The sequence below is a fragment of the Salvelinus fontinalis genome, unplaced genomic scaffold (assembly GCF_029448725.1).
Source record: "Salvelinus fontinalis isolate EN_2023a unplaced genomic scaffold, ASM2944872v1 scaffold_0223, whole genome shotgun sequence".
Taxonomy (NCBI): domain Eukaryota; kingdom Metazoa; phylum Chordata; class Actinopteri; order Salmoniformes; family Salmonidae; genus Salvelinus; species Salvelinus fontinalis.
This window is the reverse complement of record NW_026600432.1, coordinates 247,501-270,609: the sequence shown is the minus strand read 5'-3', so window position 1 is coordinate 270,609 and position 23,109 is coordinate 247,501. Positions and strand designations below refer to the sequence as shown.

General features: G+C 43.8%; 2 protein-coding genes across 2 annotated transcripts in view; both read left to right on the top strand.

Annotated features, from left to right (window-relative positions):
• The first annotated feature begins 1,485 nt into the window (after positions 1 to 1,485).
• On the top strand, positions 1,486 to 13,784 carry LOC129844764 (HUWE1-associated protein modifying stress responses-like). The gene is made up of 4 exons (XM_055912858.1): positions 1,486 to 1,873; positions 3,157 to 3,240; positions 4,797 to 5,087; positions 10,989 to 13,784. Exons 1-4 carry the CDS (start codon positions 1,678 to 1,680, stop codon positions 11,243 to 11,245), a joined length of 828 nt encoding a protein of 275 aa, XP_055768833.1. The 5' UTR covers positions 1,486 to 1,677; the 3' UTR covers positions 11,246 to 13,784.
• Positions 13,785 to 18,547: 4,763 nt separating this feature from the next.
• LOC129844760 (enoyl-CoA delta isomerase 1, mitochondrial-like) overlaps positions 18,548 to 23,109 on the top strand; it is a 9,625-nt gene continuing 5,063 nt past the window's right edge. The window contains exons 1-4 of the mRNA XM_055912855.1: positions 18,548 to 18,655; positions 21,687 to 21,812; positions 22,507 to 22,634; positions 23,070 to 23,109. The exon at positions 23,070 to 23,109 is cut by the window's right edge and continues 107 nt beyond it. Of these exons, the coding sequence (XP_055768830.1) occupies positions 18,613 to 18,655; positions 21,687 to 21,812; positions 22,507 to 22,634; positions 23,070 to 23,109 (337 nt within the window). The 5' untranslated portion in view covers positions 18,548 to 18,612. The remainder of the gene's footprint in view (positions 18,656 to 21,686; positions 21,813 to 22,506; positions 22,635 to 23,069) is intronic.

The following is a 23,109-nucleotide window of genomic DNA, read 5'->3' as shown; positions in this document are numbered from 1 at the left end:
AATAGTCTGTGTAGCCATTTTGATTAAAAGTTCCTCAAACTTTGTCTTGTAAACATAGCTGAGCTGCTAAATGTTTTAATTCATTCACTTAAAACCCAGTCCATGTTGTTACACAATCTGGGGTCCCCTAGATTCACACCTGTCTGCCTCCAGCCTTGAAGGTGTTTTGATCAGCAATGAGCTCAGCCCTGGGTCGTGTTCATTACACATCAAACAAAAGAAAACGGATTGAATCAGGGAGTGCCGAGAAAAAGCTGGGGGGTTGGTTTCCTGGGGCCCAGAGTTTTTCCAGTTCTGGTAGACTAACCTAACCAGGTAAAACTTGGGACCCTAGTGGTAGGGTATGACATAGTAATAACTCAGGTGTAAAATAGTTTTATATGGGCTATGATGGGACCAGAGATGTTCGCATCATGGTTAAAAGAAAACTAGACAACAACTGCGATTGGACAATAGAACTAACAGGGCAGAGCTGGCTTTATGCAGGGTTGCATCATGTAGGTCTTTGCATCTGTAATTAAAAAGTTACTCACATTGTATGGCGTCACTGTGTTGATTTATTAATTGATAAGGGACCACCCAAAGTTTGAATCTAAACTTTTTTCTCTTAACACAAATAAATAGGCCTATTTTAGGCTATAAATACATGAAGTTACCGCTTCCTTTCCCCTGGCCAGAGGGGATCAGAGGTCATAGGCTTCTCTAGGCTATCTGCATCTGTGGTTGTTATCAGTAGGCTACAGTAGATCACAGAAGCTCCGATTTATTGTGCACGAGTTGACAAATCATGAGGAAAATCAGTCTAAACAACAGTACTTAGTCCCTCTTTTCAACACTTTTTTGTTAATATTTTTAGCCCAAATTTTGGGGCAAATGCCAGCTCACTACACATTTGCCAGCGGCCCTGCTGTGCTGATCTTTGCAATGTGGGTAGATGGAAACCGCCACATTATGCTACAAATTAAGAAACATATCCTATTTGTATGTTCTATTTTCTCTAAATGTCGAGTTAGTATCTCACAATTTTGAGTTAGTATCTTGAAACGTTGACTTACGTATTTCAAAAGTTTTAGTTAGCATCTCCAAATGTTGACTTACAATTTCGAAATGTTGACTTAGTGTCTTTACATTTTGAGATAGCACTAAAAAAATGTAGATAGAACCTAAAAAGAATGTAGCTAGTAGCTCTAAATGTTTCGATAGTATTAACATTTCAAAATGTTTTTGGTGGCGGGAATGGGCTTCCATAAATTTTGAATGGCTATAAATTCTAGTGGAAACCTAAAAGCATAGCTTTTTGCTTCTCACACAAGCTTAAGTAGCTAAGAATTTTCGTGGCGTCCCTTTATGTCATTTCTATGACAGATGTTTCTGTGGTCCACTGAAATCTTCAGCACAAACCTGAAGCCACGACCCAGAGCCATACTAGCCAATCACTGCTTGAAATAGAGGCGGAGTAGAAACGACAACACGGTAGTATGACTTTTATATAGGCGGACGTCGGCAACGTTCAAACTAGTTGAAGAGTATTTTCAGACCGGAGTAGTCGGTTTGAGAAACAGCTATTAAGTAATAACAAAATTTATGAATTTACTAACGGACATTTATTCGCATCGCCAAGTAATTTATTAATCGACATACTAAAGTTGTAATCTACCTGAGGTTTTAGCGTGGTAAATGGAGGAGAAGAAGAAAGACGGAGACCCGGAGATTCAGGAACACGGACCCGAACATTGGTTCTCAAAATGGGAGCGGCAGTGTTTGGCCGAAGCGGAGCAAAGGGAGTCAAACGAGGAGGAGGCCGATAACGACCAGGATAAATTATGGCATCTCTTCCAGAATTCCGCCACTGCTGTGGCTCAGCTCTACAAAGGTCCGAGACAAGACCAGAACTAGCTAACTAACTTACGTTAGTCGGCTGCCACTCCTGTGCCTTGTTACTGAGCTTGCTATGCTACTCAGTCACTGTTAGTGGCGGTGGGAACTAGCTAATGGTAGCTACCTAGCTAGTAGCCAACTAGCTAGTTTACCAGCTCAGCTGATCAGCTGGTTAGCTAGCTACTGTACTGTAGCAACTGTCTGCCGTCTTAAGTCAAGACATCCCGTAATTATATTTTGCTCGTTTTTTTTGTGTTAGTAAAACAGAACACCCAAATGTATCTTTATGAAACTAAACAATTCCTTAAACGTTAGTAGTTTGATCTGGCTGTTGTTCGCCAACGTTATCGTCTAATGGCTAGTTAACGATAACTGCCAAGCAACATGACCAGCCAACACACTTTTGGTAGATAAGTTAGTTGAATAGCTATCTAATCCAGTCTTTAAACTAATATGGTTTATACTGTTACTGAGTTAACCATCTGGTTAGAGAAACTGCGAGTCCGACAATGTCAGTGAACAAGTAGCTAACGTTAAACGCTGTTGAGTGCATGTATTAGAGAAACAAAATGGCGATGGAAACAACAATCATCGCTACGCGACATTCCCTTGTGACAGATTGCATCTTTCAGTGTTGCCTTTTTGTTAGGTGTGTGGGGCTAATATTACTTACCATAGATATACATGTAAGTTATATTATCCGTTTTGGTTTAAGTCTACAATCAACGAATAACCCGAGTTTTATCAATGCATACTGAAAATTAAACAAAATGGCGAAGATTTACTATTGGCTTTGGGGTTATTGAGAATTCTTATCTGCTACTGTAATACTTCACATAGATATACTGAACTATCGTAACCATAAATTCTTTAGTTACTAAGGTATCAAGTATTTATAATTTACGACTGCAACTTTCCTGCTGAAAGGGCAACTTTAGTTGGTGCGTTATGCACTCGTGCTCATAAACTGTCGAGTTGGCCATCTAGTGCTGGCTGACAGTTATTTTTATTCCGAAGGCCGCCTGCAACTCTAGATGCAAGACAAAATGGCGAATAAAAACAGTCTCCTGTAATCAAGACGCTTTCAGTCTCATGTGTTGCCTTGTATCATGTACTACTAAAGTGGGATTACTGTACAATAATTGGGGCCTAACTTGCTATTTATGTAAACTGTTGTCAACCAGGCTATTTATGTAAACTGTTGTCAACCAGGCTATCTATCTTAGTAGGAAAATCCAACAAACCTGTAATGTTTTTGGTGGTGTGTTGTCTCGACAGACCGAGTATGTCACCAACAGGGGGGGCTTTCTTTGTGGGTGCCGTTTCAGAACGCTGCCACAGCCGTGACCAACCTGTACAAAGGTAGGTGTGAGGGACACTCAAGTGTTTTCAGTTTCTTGTCATCTAACTTGCTTTTGCTTTCACGACAGTATAGGATCATCGTAACAGTCCATAGGCTTTTCATTATCGTTCTGTTGTAGTCTAAGCATGTATTGATTTGCACAGTTGTCAAGATACTTGGCCTACCACAGGGGTAGGTTACTTCAGAAGACTCAGCAAAGGGTAGTCGGGACGGAGCTAAATGTACAGTAGCCAAAAAAAAAAGGTTTAGGACCAAAGGCTCATCATTAAAGTCCATAGGTGGCAGGGTAGCCTAGTGGTTAGAGCGTTAGGCTAGTACCCGAAAGGTTGCAAGTTCGAATCCCCGAGCTGACAAGATACAAGGCAGTTCCACTGTTCCTAGGCCGTCATTGAAAATAAGAATATGTTCTTAACTGACTTGCCTAGTTAAATAAAGGTTTAAAAAAAAAAAAAAAAAACGTTGTCATTCTGGTCTAAACAGGACATGTATGGATTAGTAGATAGATAGAAACTTGTAAACAAGTCTCTTCTAGTCACCTGAATATTGACCAGATTGCCATTTATAGCCGTCCTCTCAAGTTCTGGTCCTGGAGAGCAGCCTAACTCTCAAACTCTAGTCGGCATTCAGTTAGTTATTAGTTCTCCCTACAGTTTTCAGCCACCACCGTCGCCAACGACTGGCTCGTGTGAACTACAATCTCGACACTGTATTGTTACGGTTTAGAAAAGTCAATAATCATCGCTTGAATACGGCTGTTGAAACATATGGCCCTTATCTTTCATCAGTGAGAGAAAAAAATGATACACTTACTGTAGCAGTTACAGATCCACACAGCTATGGGTGCCTCATCAAATGAAACTACACTTGTGCTGCGCTTCCCGTGTTATGCTTACACAGGTGTTCGGAGCACATAGCTAATTAGCACAGGTGATGGCCTCTAACAAGGAGATATGGCACTGTGGGAACCCTAACCCTATAAAGGTGTGTATCAATTTTACCTTTTTGTTTTTTGAAAATGATTTCTTGCTGATATGAAAGATATATAGTTTTGGAAGCATACAGACCTTACCTCAAGTGATGCATGTTAATGTTCAGACTGAGCGCCGAGGCTCTTCTCAAAACTCCCCCGTACAGAAGACGCCTTGGTCCAATAACTAGTGTATTGGAACAGAGTCCTGTTCAACGGCTAGTTCCAGTCCAGCACTAACACATCTGATTCAGCTGATCATCAAGTCCCTGTGGATAGTTGAATCGTGTGTGTTAGTGCTGGACTAGGACAAAAGCCTCCATACCCTGTGGCTCTCCAGGATCATGATTCCAGCATCTGTGCTGTCTGACTGGCGACCTCTGGAAGGGGGGGGGGGCTGCCTGCCTATAGTTCTATAGTGAACCGTCAACTGTTAGTCACACGTTTCACTCAGGCTACACAAAGGAACCTTCAACCAAGTCTCATCACGTGTTCTCTCTTTCTCACACACACACTTTCTCTCACACTTTCTCACTCAATGTCAAACACATTCCTTTCTCTCTTTCTGCCCCCCCCCCCCCCCCACAGAGTCTGTGGAGGCCCACCAGCGTAGCTACGACCTAGGTATACAGATCGGCCACCAGCGTCGCAACAAGGATGTGCTGGCCTGGGTGAAGAAAAGGAGGAGAACCATCCGGCGAGAGGACCTCATCAGCTTCCTGTGTGGTCGGGCCCCACCCCCCCGGAGCTCCAGAGCCACCCTCACCCCAGGACACAGACTGACCATGGTCTCCCCTAACCGGCCTCCCCCGGCCCCTGAGACTGACTCCTCTGTGGAGGCTGACCTCCAGCCCTTCAGAGAGGCCATCGCACTGCATGGTAAATACACAGATATACAGTGACAGCCTTGTTAAAGGTGGGCAAAAATGACTGTATAAAATCAACAATTTGAGTATTGAGCTATATTTTATGGTTAAAAAAATGGGGAAGTTACACTACCGGTCAAAAGTTTTAGAACGGGCAATATTTCAAGGGTTTTTCTCTATTTTTACTATTTTCTAAATTGTAGAATAATAGTGAAGACATCAAAACTATGAAATAGCAAATTAAGGAATTAAGTGTTAAACAAATCAAAATATATTTTATATTTGAGGTTCTTGAAATAGCCACCCTTTGCCTTGATGACAGCTTTACACACTCTTGGCATTCTCTCAACCAGCTTCATGAGGTAGTCACCTGGAATGCATTTCAATTAACAGGTGTGCCTTACAAGTACATTTGTGGAATTTCTTCCCTTAATGCATTTGAGCCAATCATTTGTTTTGTGACAAGGTATGGGGTGGTATACAGAAGATATTTGGTAAAAGACCAAGTCCATATTATGTCAAGAACAGCTCAAATAAGCAAAGAGAAACAACAGTCCATCATTACTTTAAGACATGAAGGTCAGTCAATATGGGAAATGTCAAGTACTTTGAAAGTTTCTTCAAGTGCTTTTGCAAAAACCATCAAGCTCTATGATGAAACTGGCTCTCATGAGGACCGCCACAGGAAAGGAAGACCCAGAGTTACCTCTGCTGCAGAGGATAAGTTCATTAGAGTTACCAGCCTCAGACATTGCAGCCCAAATTAATGCTTCACAGAGTCCAAAAAACAAATGCATCTCAACATCAACTGTTCAGAGGAGACTGTGAATCAGCCTCCATTGTCAAATTGTTGCAAAGAAACCACTACTAAAGGGCAGCAATAAGAAGAGACTTGCTTGGGCAAAGAAACACGAGCAATGGACAGTAGACTAGTGGAAATTTGTCCTTTGGTCTGGAATCCAAATTGGAGATTTTTGGTTCCAACCGCCATGTCTTTGTGTTTGCTGTGTGGGTGAACGGATGATCTCCGTATGTGTATTTCCAACCGTAAAGCATGGAGATGGTGTGGGGGTGCTTTGCTGGTGACATTGTCTGTGATTTTATTTAGAATTCAAGGCACACTTAATCAGCATGGCAACCACAGCATTCTGCAGCGATACGCCATCCCATCTGGTTTGCGCTTAGTAGGACTATCATTTGTTTTTCAACAGGACAATGACCCAACACACCTCCAGGCTGTGTAAGGGCTATTTGACCAAGGAAGAGAGTGATGGAGTGCTGCATCAGATGACCTGACCTCCACAATCCCCCGACATCAACCCAATTGAGATGGTTTGGGAGGAGTCGGACCGCAGAGTGAAGGAAAAGCAGCCAACAAATGCTTAGCATGTGTGGGAACTCCTTCAAGACTGTTGGAAAAGCATTCCGGGTGAAGCTGGTTGAGATATTGCCAAGCGTGTGCAAAAGCTGTCATCAAGGCAAAGGGTGGCTATTTGAAAAATCTCAAATATAAAATATATTTTGATTTGTATAAAACTTTTGGTTACTACATGATTCCATGTGTTATTTCATAGTTTGATGTCTTCACTATTCTACAATGTAGAACACGGTAAAAAAAATAAAGAAAAACCCTTGAAATGAGTAGGTGTTCTATAACTTTTGACAGGTATTGTGTCATTTTATTCTAATACAATTGAGCCGAGAAAGAGATTTGGTTCAACAAGTAACTGTTTTCTCTCTGGGATCAAAATGGTTGATGCCCCTGTTTTCAATACCTCGTCTTGCAAGGGTAATGACACTGAGCCTTTTTCTGATATGTTTTGTGTTGGACAAACCGTTGGACCATTCCTCCATACAGAATCTTTCCAGATCCTTGATATCCTTCGTCTGCTATTGTGGACTTCCCGCTTCAATTCAAACCACAGGTTTTCAATGGGTTTCATGTCCGGTGACTGAGATGGCCATTACAAAATGTAGATGCTGTGGCCAATCAATGATTTCTTTGTGGATTTTGACATGTGCTTGGTCTGAAACTTGGCTCCAAGTCAAATACAATTTTATTGGTCAACAACCGGTGTAGACTAACAGTGAAATGTTGACTTACGAGCCCTTCCCCAACAATGCAGAGAAAGAAAATGGAGAAATAATAGAAAAATAAAATGTGTAATAATAAATACACATCTGACTTTTTTGTCATTTAGCAGATTTTCTTATCCACAGAGACTTACATTTGAAACTATTTGGTACTGATCCCTGCGGGAATCGAACACACGTCCCTGGCAATGAGTAACGATAAATTGTCTATGTATACTGGGCACCAGTACAGAGTCGATATGCAGGGGTACGAGGTAATTGAGGTAGAGATGTACATATAATTAGGAATAAAGTGACAGGTAATTAACAGTATCGGCAACGTATGTGATGAGTCAAATAGGGTCAATGCAGATAGTCCAGGTAGCTATTGGTTAACTATTTAGCAGCCTTATGGGCTGGGGATAGAAGCTGTTCAGGGTCCTGATCGTTCTAGACTTGGTGCATCGGTACCGTTTGCTGTGGAGTAGCAGAGAGAACAGTATGGCTTGGGTGGCTGGAGCCTTTAACAATATTTAGGGCCTTCTTCTGACACCGCCTGGTGTAGAGGTCCTGGATGGCAAGGAGCTCGGCTCCAGTGACGTACTGGGCTGTACGCGCTACCCTCTGTAGCGCCTTGCAGTCGGATGCCAAGCAGTTGCCATACCAAGTGTTGATGCAGCCAGTCAAGATGCTCTCAATGGTGCAGCTGTAGAAGCGTTTGAGGATCTGAGGGCCCATGCCAAATCTTTTCAGCCTCCTGAGGGACCACTGTCCTGTTGTCGGCAAACTTAATGATGGCTTTGGAGTTGTGCCAGGCCACACAGTCGTGGGTGAACATGGAGTACAGGAGAGGACTAAGCACGCACTCCTGAGGGGCCCCCATGTTGCGGGTCAGCATGGCAGATGGTGTTGGCTACACTCACCACCTGGGGACGGCCCATCAGGAAGTCCAGGATCCATTTGCAGAGGGAGGTATTTAGTCCCAGGGTCCTTAGCATAGTGATGAGGCGGCGCGATAGTCATTTAGACAGGTTACCTTGGCATTCTTGGGCTCAAGGATTATGGTGGTCTGCTTGAAACATATGTAGGTATTACAGACTGGGTCAGGGAGAGGTTGAAAATGTTAGTGGAGACATTTGCCTGCTGGTCAGTGCATACTCTGAGTCCGGAACAGCTGGTGCTCTCATGCATGGTTCATTTTTGCTTTCCTCGACGCAAGCATGGAAGGCATTTAGCTCGTCTGGTAGGCTGGTGTCACTGGGCAGCTCGCTGCACAGTAAATACACAGATATATCTAGTTCTAATGGTTAGGGTCAGAGGGGACATGGCACTGCATAGTAATGACACAGATATATCTAGTTCTAATGGTTAGGGTCAAAGGGGACATGGCACTGCACAGTAAATACAGATACAGTGCCTTCGTAAAGTATTCAGACTCCCTGATTTTTTTCCCCCTCCACATTTTGTTACGTTACAGCCTTCTAAAATCTATTAAATATGTTCTCATTAATCTACACAATACCCCATAATGATGTCACAATACTCCATAATAACATCACAATACCCCATAATGATGTCACAATACTCCATAATAACATCACAATACCCCATAATGATGTCACAATACCCATAATGGCAAAGCAAAAACAGTTAAAAATATATATATACTTTTTTTTTTTAAGGGCACTCTACTATACCATATGCGACTCAATTGAGCTCAGGTGCATCCTGTTTCCATTGATCATCCGTGAGATGTTTCTATAACTTGATTCGAGTCCACCTGTGGTAAATTCAATTGATTGGACATGATTTGGAAAGGCACACACCTGTCTATATAAGGTCCTACAGTTGACAGTGCATGTCAGAGCAAAAACCAAGCCATGAGGTCGAAGGAATTACATTTGACATTTTTTTACATTTTAGTCATTTAGCAGACGCTCTTATCCAGAGCGACTTACAGTAGAGTGCATACATTTTTTTTTATTACATTTTACATACTGAGACAAGGATATCCCTACCGGCCAAACCCTCCCTAACCCGGACGACGCTATGCCAATTGTGCGTCGCCCCACGGACCTCCCGGTTGCGGCCGGCTGCGACAGAGCCTGGGCGCGAACCCAGAGACTCTGGTGGCGCAGCTAGCACTGCGATGCAGTGCCCTAGACCACTGCCCCACCCGGGAGGTCTAATTGACCTTAGAGCTCCAAGACACGATTGTGTCAAGGCACAGATCTGGTTAAGGCTACCAAAAATATGTCTGCAGCATTGAAGGTCCCCAAGAACACAGTGGCCTCTTAACTTATTCCATTTTGAAACCACCAAGACTCTCTTCCTAGAGCTGGCTGCCCGGCCAAACTGAGCATTCGGGGGAGAAGGGCCTTGGTCAGGGAGGTAGCCAAGAATCTGCTGGTCAGTCTGACAGAGTTCCTCTGTGGAGATGGGAGAACCTTCCAGAAGGACAACCATCTCTGCAGCACTCCTCCAATTAGGCCTTTATGGTAGAGTGGTCAGACAGAAGCCACTCCTCAGTAAAACCGCTTGGAGTTTGCCAAAAGGTATCTAAAGACTCTGACCATGAGAAACAAGATTCTCTGGTCTGCTAAAACCCAGATTGAAATCTTTGGCCTGAATGACAAGCGTCCCGTCTGGGAGGGGGGGGGGACCTGGTTCCATCCCCACAGTGAAGCGTGGTGGCAGCATCATGCTGTGGGGGATGTTTTTCAGCAGCAGGGACTGGGAGACTAGTCGGTATCGAGGGAAAGATGAACGAAGCAAAGCACAGAGATCTTTAATGAAAACTTGCTCCAGAGCGCTCAGGACCTCCGACTGGGGCGAAGGTTCACCTTCCAACAGGACAACAACCGTAAGCACACAGCCAACGCAGGAGTGGCTTTGGGAAAAGTGTCAGTGTCTTTGAGTGGCCCAGCCAGAGCCTGGACTTGAACCCAATCGAACATCTCTGAATGACCAACGCTGATCCACCAGAGGCAGAGTCCTACACTGCACCCTATTCCCTACATCAGGGAGGGGCAACTTCGATGGGGTGGGGGCCAAAACGAAAATGAACTAGTCACGAGGGGCCGCAGTTTCTCGCGAGTCTGCGTACCCACATCAATACCCCTTAGCACACACATTGTCAGCAAAACATTTGTGGGCCATGCTCTTGACAGCAGGCAATGTTTACATTTTAGAGTTCATTTTGTGCAATTCTAGACTTTACCATGGGGTGTAGAGAAAATGTTGCTGTTTTTAAATCAAGTTTACAGTCATTCTACACATTTTGCCATGTGGTTTTCATTATATATGAGTAATTCGACCACGATGACAAGTTTAGGTAGCAGGCCGCAAAACTAGCTTTGCAATCCCAAAAGATGTTTTGTTGACATCGGCTATTACTATCAGTGACTTGCATAAGGAGAGAAACGGCTGAGGCACAATCACATTTTGAAATTGCACCTTGTGTATTCTACTATTCTAAGTTGAGACCACGACTGAGTTCTAAAAGTTTAATAAAAAAATAACACTTGATCCGAGGACCTCATGTGGCCCGCGGGCCGCCAGTTCCCCATCCCTGCCCTTCATAGCTCACTACCTTGTTGACCAGAGCCCTATGGACCCTGCTCCAAAGTGGTGCTTCTATAGGGAATATGATGCCATTTGGGGATGTACCATTGTGCCCCAGGGCCTAAATGCATCCTAGACAGACTTCCTTGGTATTTCATGTCTTCACTGAGTCAGGGTTCGATGACTGAGTTTCACCTTGTGTTTTTCTTTCCTTCTCCCTTCCCTACCTCACCCCCCCCCCCCCCCCCCCCCCCCCTCCAATCTGTCCTCTCTCCAGGTCTAAGTGGGGCTATGGCCAGCATCAGTGTTCGTTCCGGTACCCCAGGCTCTCCCACCCACGTGGGGGGTGCTGCTGGCGGTGGGTCGACTCCGGTGGGGCGTCGGCGTAACGGTCTCCATGATGTGGACCTGAACACTTTCATCTCCGAGGAGATGGCCCTGCACCTGGACGCTAACCCCAGGAAACGCAGCTCCGCCCAGTGCAATGACGTCATAACAGACTCCCCCACCCATAAACGCAACCGGATGATCTGATTGGGCTGGCACCCCAGGGAGGGTTGAGAGACCTTTGTGGGAGGGGGGGGGGGGGGAGTTCTTCAAACAGACAGACTGAAGGCTGTATGGCTGTGGAGTGAACCGGCGTTGAGGAATAAGGAGGCCTTCCATTTAGTTGAGTGGGTGGTGTCCTCCTGTCCTTGTCTCCTTTCCTAGTTGAGAGCACTTGTCTAAACTGAAAGCATGCTTGTTGGAAACCTGTCATCAATCCTTCCTAACCCCGTTAGGCTGCGTCTACATAGGTAGCCTAATTCAGATCTTTTTCCACTAATTGGGACTTTTGACCAATCAGATCAGTTCTTTTCCCAATAATTGGGCAACAGAACAGAATTGGGCTGTGTTTGTAAATGCAGCCTTATTGATCAGTGCTTGTGACTGTGAGGAACGGAAGCGAGGACAGAAAGGCATCAAGGAGGTTGGGATGCAGCCCCCTTTCAGAGGAGAAATGCACTGTGCTGATTTGAAATAAAAAAGAAGCCACTTGATCCTCTACACTTGTCGCCCCCACCTCTCTCTCTCCCCCCCCCCCCATCCTCACCCCTCCCCCCTTCCTAAGGAAACGAGGGCCGTGGAAAACGTGTTACTCAGTGAACTAGATAATGATTGATGCCAGAAGTGGTTCTGTTGGAGAGATGGCTTCTTTGCTAGAACTTATTGCTTTGTGTTAGTCATCCTGCTCAGTGGACATTGATGCAGTCTGTGATGATGAAGAGGAGGACATCCCTCACGTGAGATTTCCTGACTGTATCCCAAATGGCACCCTAGTCCCTACACGGCACCCTAGTCTCTACAACATAGCCCCTACATCCTAGTCTCTACACAGCACCCTAGCCCCTACACCCTAGTCTCTACACCCTAGTCTCTACACAGCACCCTAGTCCCTACACAGCACCCTAGTCCCTACACCCTAGTCTCTACACCCTAGTCTCTACACAGCACCCTAGTCCCTACAACATAGCCCCTAGTCCCTACACCCTAGCCCCTACACCATAGCCCCCACATCCTAGTCTCTACACAGCACCCTAGTCCCTACAACATAGCCCCTACACCCTAGTCCCTACACAGCACCCTAGTCCCTACACGGCACCCTACTATATTACAGCATAGGGCCCTTTTCTAAAGTGTTGCACTATACAGGATGTTTGGGAGGAGCCCTGCTGTCTCCTGTGTCTAGTTTGATGGCTGTGGGGTCTGAGGGCTGTTGATGTTTGATTGTATCGGCTTCCTTTCTGTCTGACAACTGTGCTTCAGCAGCCATGTTAGAGACCCCGCAGGGTCAGCGTCCCAAAATCCCACCCTATTCCCTAGATAAAGTGAACTAGTTTTTGCCTTTAGGTCACTCTGGTCAAAGTAGTACACTAGGTAGGGAATAGGGTGCTATTTGCTGCACTAACCCCAGTGTTCAGGTTCATATACCTCTGCCGCCTTGCTTTTTCTGTTGAGGGGTATTTCACAGTTGAGGAATGATCCGTGTTACTTAATGCCGGGATGCTATCTGACTGTTGCCAGACTGACCCTCCAGTCAGTGATGTAGTGTGGAGACGGATAGGAAGGTAAAAACTATGATCGCCGTTCACAGTGAGTAAATGTAATGCTCCCTAAACTTTCAATGCATTTTATTTTAATGTAAAAGATGGGACAGGTAAACGCTCCCGCAAAATACCCTGTGTTTCTACTCCACTACACCTCTGCCCCCTTTTTCTTCTGAGTATGTTGATGTTTTCTGAGTATTCTGTTCAGTGTGGTTGTGTGTTCACCATATTACCTGAGTTGGAATAATGATTTTTGCACTTAAGCCTCTTTTTCACATCTAAACTCATGTAAGTTGATCTTCCACCGGAACCAACCAGGCAGTCCATCCTCCACCTGAGGTATTCAGTCAGACACCACCTTCACCTCCCCACCCTCTGGAACTGGGGGGGGGGGGGTTCACCTGCCACTAAACGGAAGAGAAACAAACTGAAATGTTTTGCTACTCTGTGCTGCAATGAAAATGCCCCAAACCAGAAGAGAAAGACTGAAATGTTTTGCTACTCTGTGCTGCAATGAAAATGCCCCAAACCAGAAGAGAAAGACTGAAATGTTTTGCTACGTTGTGCTGTAATGAACATGCCCCAAACCAGAGGAGACAAACTGAAATGTTTTGCTACGTTGTGCTGTAATGAACATGTCCCAAACCAGAAGAGAAACTCCTGTTTGTTTGTTTTCCGTTGCAAAACGTTTTGCTCTGCTGTGCCATACTGAACACCACCCCAGATTAAGAGATGTGGTAGGAGCTAAAGTAGAGGCCCCAGAAACAAACTGACAGAATTGTTATTTTAGTGAGCGAGGGGTCTACATCCCGATGTCCACACTACTGTTTAGTATGCCGTATGAATGGCCAATCCAGTGCATCGCTCCATACTAAGTGATATTGTGACGTAGTCTGTCTTCTAATGGGTGTTCATTATTGACTTGTGTTGATGTGAAAAGATGCAGTTGCCTGACTATTAAAGCTGAAAGGGATAGTTTACCTGAATTAATTAGTAAATGCCGTTGGTTTTCTTACCCTGTATGGACATGGAATACAGCAATCCATGATTTGGTTTTTGTTTACATGTACTGCGTTTAGTACCCCAAAAAAAACGTCATTGGTGCTGTACCCGTTTCCAGTTGATAAACAGGGAGGGTTTGGGTTGTGGAGGTAAATAAACCGGGAGGGTTTGGGTTGGGGGGGTAAATAAATCTCCCGCTGCCCTTTAAATACGTCACTCGTTGTTTCAAGCCACACCCTGGGACACCCGCCGAACACCAAACCACACCCCGAGACACCCGCCGAATGCCGAATTCTAGCTTCATTACCTACAATAATATAGATTGTGCACCTAAATTTCTATGTGTTCGCCTACATTTTTCAACTTGTAAATTAAAAAATGAATACATTTAAAGTCAGCATAGAGCCCTGGCTTAACCAATAGGAGGTCAGAAAGCAGGACCCCGTATTCACAAAGCTGCTCCCAGTAGGAGTGCTGATCTAGGATCAGTTTGACCTTTCAGATCATAACGAGTACCATCATATGTACTCAGTGGGGAGGGGTCATACTCTGAGACACGTTGTGAATATGAGACCTGATCAGAGATCAGTTCTTAGGACCACTTCGTCCTATCCTGGTTGGTTATTCAAACCAAGAGGGAGCACAGTTACCTGATCAGAGATCAGTTCTTAGGGCCAAACGGGTACCCTATTCTCTACATGGTGCAGTATTTCTGACCAGGGCACATGGGGAGGTAGATATGGGTTAGGATTAGTTTGACCTTTCAGATCTAAGACACATTGTGAATACTCTACATGGTGCAGTATTTCTGACCATGGCACATGGGGATGTAGATATGTTTGTAGAATATTTAGGACGTAGGTACGGGGTGGCTGCGCCCCAATAATAGCTCCTTACTCTTGAAGTGTACACTCGTTCACTACTTCACACAAATCTAAAAGCATTGTATTGGTGGAGACGTAGGCAGAGTTTCCCACCATGTTTCTATTTCCAGTCATTTCCTTTCAAACCAGTGACAGGAAGTGAACAAGTGCACACTGGGAGGAAGGAGAGATAAATGGGACATAGCCATGGGAAGAATCTCAATTGCTTTTTCTTCGTATTCTCTCTCCTCGTCGCCTTCTCAAACCCCATTGGATGAGGAATCAAGGAAATGCAATTGAGAATGTCCTTCTGGACGGCTCTGTACGTTCCATTTCTTTCTGCCGTGTTCAGCCCACAGAGTAGACCTCTGACATTTAGAATATAGACGGGTCAGAGTCCAGAACAGATCTTATTCCCAGAGGCACTTCTTGTAGAGCTGAAAGAATGTGATAGGGCAACATTTTCAGCATATTCCTTACACCTATCCAATCCCTTCAGCTCTACACAAGTGTTTAGAGGTGTGTTCGGTGACGGGAAACACTCTGTCCAAGCCTCTTCATGGAGATCTACTGTCCTGTAGGTTTTCAGTCCAACCCTAATTTAGCATATCTGATTCAGCTAGTTAAGGTCTTGTTGAGCAGCTAATTAGTAGAACCAGATGTGTTAAATTAGGGTTGGACTGAAAACCCACAGGACGGTAGATCTCCAGGAAGAGGGTTGGACTGAAAACCCACAGGACGGTAGATCTCCAGGAAGAGGGTTGGACTGAAAACCCACAGGACGGTAGATCTCCAGGAAGAGGGTTGGACTAAAAACCCACAGGACAGTAGATCTCCAGGAAGAGGGTTGGACTGAAAACCCACAGGACGGTAGATCTCCAGGAAGAGGGTTGGACTGAAAACCCACAGGACGGTAGATCTCCAGGAAGAGGGTTGGACTGAAAACCCACAGGACGGTAGATCTCCAGGAAGAGGGTTGGACTGAAAACCCACAGGACGGTAGATCTCCAGGAAGAGGGTTGGACTAAAAACCCACAGGACAGTAGATCTCCAGGAAGAGGGTTGGACTGAAAACCCACAGGACGGTAGATCTCCAAGGAAGAGGGTTGGACTGAAAACCCACAGGACGGTAGATCTCCAGGAAGAGGGTTCTTGGCCCAAGCAAGTCTCTTCTTATTGGTGCCTTTTAGTAGTGGTTTCTTTGAAGAAATTCAACAATGAAGGCCTGATTCCCACAGTCTCCTCTGAACAGTTGATATTGAGATGTGTCTGTTACTTGAACTCTGTGAAGCATTTATTTGCGCTGCAGTCTGAGGTGCAGTTAACTCTAATAAACGTATCCTCTGCAGCAGAGGTAACTATGGGTCTTCCTTTCCTGTGGTGGTCCTCATGAGAGCCAGTTTCATCATAACGCTTGATGGTTTTTACGACTGCACTTGAGTGTGCAAAGCTGTCATCAAGGCAAATACCACCCTAATGAATTCCCTACACAGTGCCCTAGTTCCAACCCTAGTGAATTCCCTACGTAGTGCCCTAGTTCCAATCCTAATTAATTCCCTACATAGTGCCCTAGTTCCAACCCTAATGATTTCCCTACCTAGTGCCCTAGTTCCAACCCTAATGAATTCCCTACATAGTGCCCTAGTTCCAACCCTAATGAATTCCCTACCTAGTGCCCTAGTTCCAACCCGAATGAATTCCCTACCTAGTGCCCTAGTTCCAACCCTAATGAATTCCCTACATAGTGCACTAGTTCCAACCCTAATGATTTCCCTACCTAGTGCCCTAGTTCCAACCCTAATGAATTCCCTACATAGTGCCCTAGTTCCAACCCTAATGAATTCCCTACATAGTGCCCTAGTTCCAACCCTAATGAATTCCCTACATAGTGCCCTAGTTCCAACCCTAATGAATTATCTACATAGTGCCCTAGTTCCAACCCTAATGAATTCCCTACATAGTGCCTTAGTTCCAACCCTAATGAATTCCCTACATAGTGCCCTAGTTCCAACCCTAATGAATTCCCTACCTAGTGCCCTAGTTCAAACCCTAATGAATTCCCTACATAGTGCCCTAGTTCCAACCCTAATGAATTCCCTACATAGTGCCCTAGTTCCAACCCTAATGAATTCCCTACATAGTGCCCTAGTTCCAACCCTAAGGAATTCCCTACGTAGTGCCTTAGTTCCAACCCTAATGAATTCCCTACCTAGTGCCCTAGTTCCAACCCTAATGAATTCCCTACATAATGCCTTAGTTCCAACCCTAATGAATTCCCTACCTAGTGCCCTAGTTCCAACCCTAATGAATTCCCTACCTAGTGCCCTAGTTCCAACCCTAAGGAATTCCCTACATAGTGCCCTAGTTCCAACCCTAATGAATTCCCTACATAGTGCCTTAGTTCCAACCCTAATGAATTCCCTACATAGTGCACTACCTTTGACCAGGGCATGTAGCTCCACTATGTAAGGAATAGGGTGTCATCTGGGACCAATAGGTTCTGTCCGGTCTGCATTACTGTACTTATCTTGTTGCAACACCACTTCAGGCCACCAGATGGCGTCAGAGCAGCAGCCCTGGACCGGGAGGACCTCTTTTACAGAGAAACATGGAGATAGAGTCATCTGATCCATCGGTTGATTGATTGATCGATCAATAGACTGGGAGGACCTCTGCTGCAGAGGAACAGGGATAGAGTCATCTGATCGATTGATTAGGTTTATGGTCCGTTAAGAGGAAGATTCCCTCCACTGCTCACCATAAGCTTTAGCCTTGATCCTGAACTTGGCGTAACAAGGGGTTGGCTTGACAGTTGTTAAACCTGGGTTCTAGTCTTGGTTGGGGCTACCCACCGAATTCACAACAATATACTTCCATGGTTGGTTTCATTGTATCTCCCCTTTAAAACTGGAATCCTTAATTGAAACAATAACTAAGCGGGCACCCCACCTGTGTTTTGGTAAAAAGCTGAGGGATGGGCCTGGAGAAATGTCAACACTTCTTACATTTGAAAATGTTAACTTAAAATTTTTATTTTTAACTTAAATTCAAAGCAAGAGATTTGTATGCAAGTGTAACAGTATAACTTTAAACAACAGTCACCCACGAAGCGTCGTTACCCATCGCTCCACAAAAGCCATGGCCCTTGCAGAGCAAGGGGCAACACTACATCTAGGTTTCAGAGCAAGTGACGTAACTGATTGAAACGCTACTAGCGCGTACCCGCTAACTAGCTAGCCATTTCACATCCGTTACACAAGGACTGGCACATCCGTTACACAAGGACTTCAACCCTTAATTGAAACAATAACTAAGCGGGCACCCCACCTGTGTTTTGGTAAAAAGCTGAGGGATGGGCCTGGAGAAATGTCAACACTTCTTACATTTGAAAATGTTAACTTAAAATTTAAATTTTAAACTTAAATAAAAATGTTGGCTTGACAGTTGTTAAACCTGGGTTCTAGTCTTGGTTGGGGCTACCCACCGAATTCACAACAATATACTTCCATGGTTGGTTTCATTGTATCTCCCCTTTAAAGCTGGAATCTTCCATGGTTGGTTTCATTGTATCTCCCCTTTAAAGCTGGAATCCTTAATTGAAATATGTCGTACATAGTTAGATACTAATGTATGTTTTACTATTGGTTAAACTCTCGTACCTCATCAGAACCCCAAATATAAGCTTGTTATACTCAAATGTTTGTAAACAAAGTAAATGTAAACAAACACTGTATATATCCTAAAATCATAGTTAAAACTATCATTTTGATATCAAGGATGGCCAGTCCTTTTTTCAACACCCACAAAACACCTACAGTCACGGCGTTCAGATCCAATCAGATGCCAATACTGATATGTTGGCCCCGCCTCCTTTATAATTTCCTCCTCCAGGGCAGAGCAGCCCAGCCGCAGTGTCTGCGCCCGGTTTGTGTCAACTTGACGAGTCGAGATGGCAAATGTGTTGAGAAATTCCGCCAAATTCGGGTTTTCAGGTATGTGAACTTACCTGACATCGAGTAAGAACAGCAGGAAGAGTTTAATGGCTATTTCTCATGAGTTTCGATGGCCCAACAAACAAGAATATCAGTGGTTAGATTGCATGGCTAAGTAGTTACCTAGCTAGCTAGCCTCCCCTTCACTAGTCAATACTTTTAGAAACTAGAGCAAAGTTCACAGAACGCTTGTGTCTGTCCTTATGTCGCGTAATGTCACATTGTCAGTTTGCGTGGGCTATCAAGTAGCTAACTATATCAACTAGCTAATATATCGTAGCGAGTTGTTGTCATATAAGAACATCTCTAAAATAACTAAACACACATATCATACCCCCACAAAAAATGCTAACCTACCCTGTTATTGTAATTGTGAGAGTATGTCTTGGGGGGTGTGATATTTGTGTGTCTAACTTTCTCACTCATCATTTATTCACGATTCATTCATCATTATCACGGTAGTATCCACATTAATGTAGAAGTGTTCAGAAACGATCTATTTTTATTTACAATAAAAGTGACTCAATACATTATTTACCATTCATTTCTATTGGGCACAAAATAATCTGAAACAAACAGCAAATGCATCCAACCAATTTGTAGTCGCAAGCTTGATGTAGTCATTGCATGCTATGAATATGGGACCAAATACTTAACTTTTTACTTCTTTAATTGACATAAGGGAATTTGTCCCAATACTTTTGGTCCCCTAAAATGGGAGGACTATGTACACGAAGTGCAGTAATATCTTAACAGTTCACCCGATATGTATGAAAATACCCTCAAATTAAAGCCAACAGTCTGCACTTTAACCTCATAGTCATTGTACCATTTCAAAGTGCTGAAGTACAGAGCCAAAACATGTCACTGTCCCAATACTTTTGGAGCTCACTGTATATGGTGAATATGGTTCTATTTCAGGCACAGCCATCATCTTATAATACAGGGTCACATCGTTTCAGTGACAATGTCAACTATCAGGGGTGGAATCGTTATTCCAAAACCTTTTCCAATGAAAACCGTTTACTGCAAATGGAAAGAGTTTTGCCGTCTGAGTTTACTGGACAAACATTGTTCACAAACTGTGTTTAATTGTCCTTGCGCTGTTGGCACAACTTTCCTTTTGTTATAAAGAGAAAAGGTTCCTGACTCCTCTTCCCCTAGAATACACCTGCAGGGCATAAGATTTCATTGTATGTTATTAGGATCTCCATTAGCTGTTGTAAAAGCAGCAGCTACTCCTCCTGGGATCCATAATACAGAATGACATAATACAGAACATCATTAGACAAGAACAGCTCAAGGACAGAACTACATACATTTTAAAAGGGCACACGTAGCCTACATATCAACACATACACACAAACTATCCAGGTCAAATAAGGGAGCGGCGTTGTGCCGCGAGGTGTTGCTTTATCTGTGTTTTTAAACCAGGTTTGCTGTTTATTTGTGCAACATGAGATGGAAGGAAGTTCCATGCAATAAGGGCCCTATATAATACTGTACGTTTTCTTGAATTTGTTCTGGATTTGGGGACTGTGGAAAGACCCCTGGTGGCATGTCTGGTGGGGTAAGTGTGTGTGTCAGAGCTGTATGTAAGTTGACTATGCAAACAATCTGGGATTTTCAACACATTAATGTTTCTTATAACAATAAGTGACGCAGTCAGTCTTTCCTCAACTCCTAGCCGAGAGACTGACAGCATAGTATTAATATCAGCCCTCTGATTACAATGAAGATGGTCTGCAGATTTACAGAAGGTGGCTGTTTTCTGCCTCCTGACTAGTGCTGAGCGATTAGGGCTTTATGAGGTCAGTTCGGTTTCGATGATAAAAGAAAATAATTGCTATTTTCAGTTTCATTAGTACATTTTTTTATTTATTTATTTTTTTAACATGAAATGCATTGTGGGTTGAATGCTGTAACAACACAGAATAAAGCGATTTAATAAAAGTCCCATGATGGTTGTGACTGCCCATTACTGCTTATCACTTATTAACCATCATTTATTCACATTACTTTAATACAATATTTCAGTTGTTTGTATATTACATTCGTTTTATTTAATGACATTGTTATTATTTCATTCCAAGTCATCATCTCATCTCTATAGAGCTGCTGTCTGACAATCACTATTTTAGTAGTTCTTAACAGTAAATATGGCTTTTATGACTACTGAATACCAATACCTCGCCAAGCAACTTCTGTTTCCCCTCTTGATCACGCATTCTTCTCTTATGTAACAGGCATAAAAGAAACAGACAGGACAAGTAGCCACGCAATGGATTATGGTCATTGTAGTTAATTATCACCTTTTTCTGTGGAAAACTATGTAGAACATTGGCATGTTGGAAACTACAAGTCCCTACTACATCGCACAGTTCGGGCATGATCGGATTTATCTCTAGAGAAACTGCAGCGCAATGACGGAACGAAAATGGAATTCAAATAATTGAACAGACGTCAATTTTAGTTTTTTTTAAAGCCGAAAAATTATCTAAAATGTGGTTAATTGCTGTCTATACACAGTAAACATGGTGTGGTGTGTTATATTTTGTTTATATTATTTTATACCATGGCATTTTTGAATACTCCTTTCTGATTGGCTTGAAGGGAGTTCTAGAGTGGGCATTATTTCCCTATAACACACGGTATATTGTTATTATAATGTTATTATGTTGTTATATTAAGTTCGTTTGTTATATTATATTGTTATAGTGTTATTGTATTGTTTTATTATTATATTGTTATATTATTAAGTACATTTATTGTTATATTATATTGTTTTATTATATTGATAATGTATTGTTTTATTATATTGTTATATTATTACATTTATTATATTGTTTTATTATATTGATAATGTATTGTTTTATTATATTGTTATATTATTACATTTATTATATTGTTTTATTATTTTGTTATATTGTTATTGTATAGTTTTATTATTATATTATTAAGTTCATTTATTATATTGTTATATTATATTGTTATATTGTTGATTTATTAAATAGTTGTTGTTCTTTGGCAGGTGTGTTGTCCCAGTTGTCCATCCACAGTAGACATGGGAGAGAGTGTGTGTCGCCATGCTTCTCTCTGCAGCAGAGGAACAACTCTACCTCACCTAAGATCAAGGTGGACCTGGACAGCAGTACAGGTACACCCCTGCACAGCTTCTTTACCTGTTCCAAATGGCACCCTGTCCCCTACATCAGGGTAGACAGCCCTGGTCCTGGAGGTATCAGGTACTGTTTACATCAGGGTAGACAGCCCTGGTCCTGGAGACCACAGGTACTGTTTACATCAGGGTAGACAGCCCTGGTCCTGGAGACCACAGGTACTGTTTACATCAGGGTAGACAGCCCTGGTCCTGGAGACCACAGGTACTGTTTACATCAGGGTAGACAGCCCTGGTCCTGGAGACCACAGGTACTGTTTACATCAGAGTAGACAGCCCTGGTCCTGGAGGTATCAGGTACTGTTTACATCAGGGTAGACAGCCCTGGTCCTGGAGACATCAGGTACTGTTTACATCAGGGTAGACAGCCCTGGTCCTGGATGTATCAGGTACTGTTTACATCAGGGTAGACAGCCCTGGTCCTGGAGGTATCAGGTACTGTTTACATCAGGGTAGACAGCCCTGGTCCTGGAGGTATCAGGTACTGTTTACATCAGGGTAGACAGCCCTGGTCCTGGAGGTATCAGGTACTGTTTACATCAGGGTAGACAACCCACAGGTACTCATCCCTCCTCCCTCTCCCTCCTCCTCCTCCCTCTCCTCTCCCCCTCTCATTCCTCTCCCCTCTCCTCTCCCCCTCTCATCCCTCTCCCTCCTCCTCCTCCCTCTCCAGGTGTAGCAGTGTTGAGGATGCAGAGTCCCCCTGTCAACAGTCTGAGTCTGGACTTCCTCACTGAGTTCTGTATCAACCTGGAGAAACTAGAGATGGACAGGAGTTGTAGAGGTCTGATCATCACCTCGGTCAGTACACACACCACACACACCACACACCACACCACACACACCACACACCACACCACACACACCACCACACCGCACACCGCACACCGCACACCACACACACCACACACAACACAACACACACCACACAACACACACCACACACAACACACAACACACACCACACACACACCACACACACACCACACACCACACCACACACCACAAACACACCACAAACACACCACAAACACACCACAAACACACCACACACACACCACACACACCACACATACACACCACACACACACACCACACACACACACCACACACACAACACACACACACACCACACCACACACACACACACACACCCATACACACACACACACATGTCATGTCACAAAACCATGATACACGGTATAACTCCCCCCGTGTGTGTGTTTGGTGTCCCAGACCCTCTCCAAGGTGTTCTCTGCAGGGCTAGACATCATGG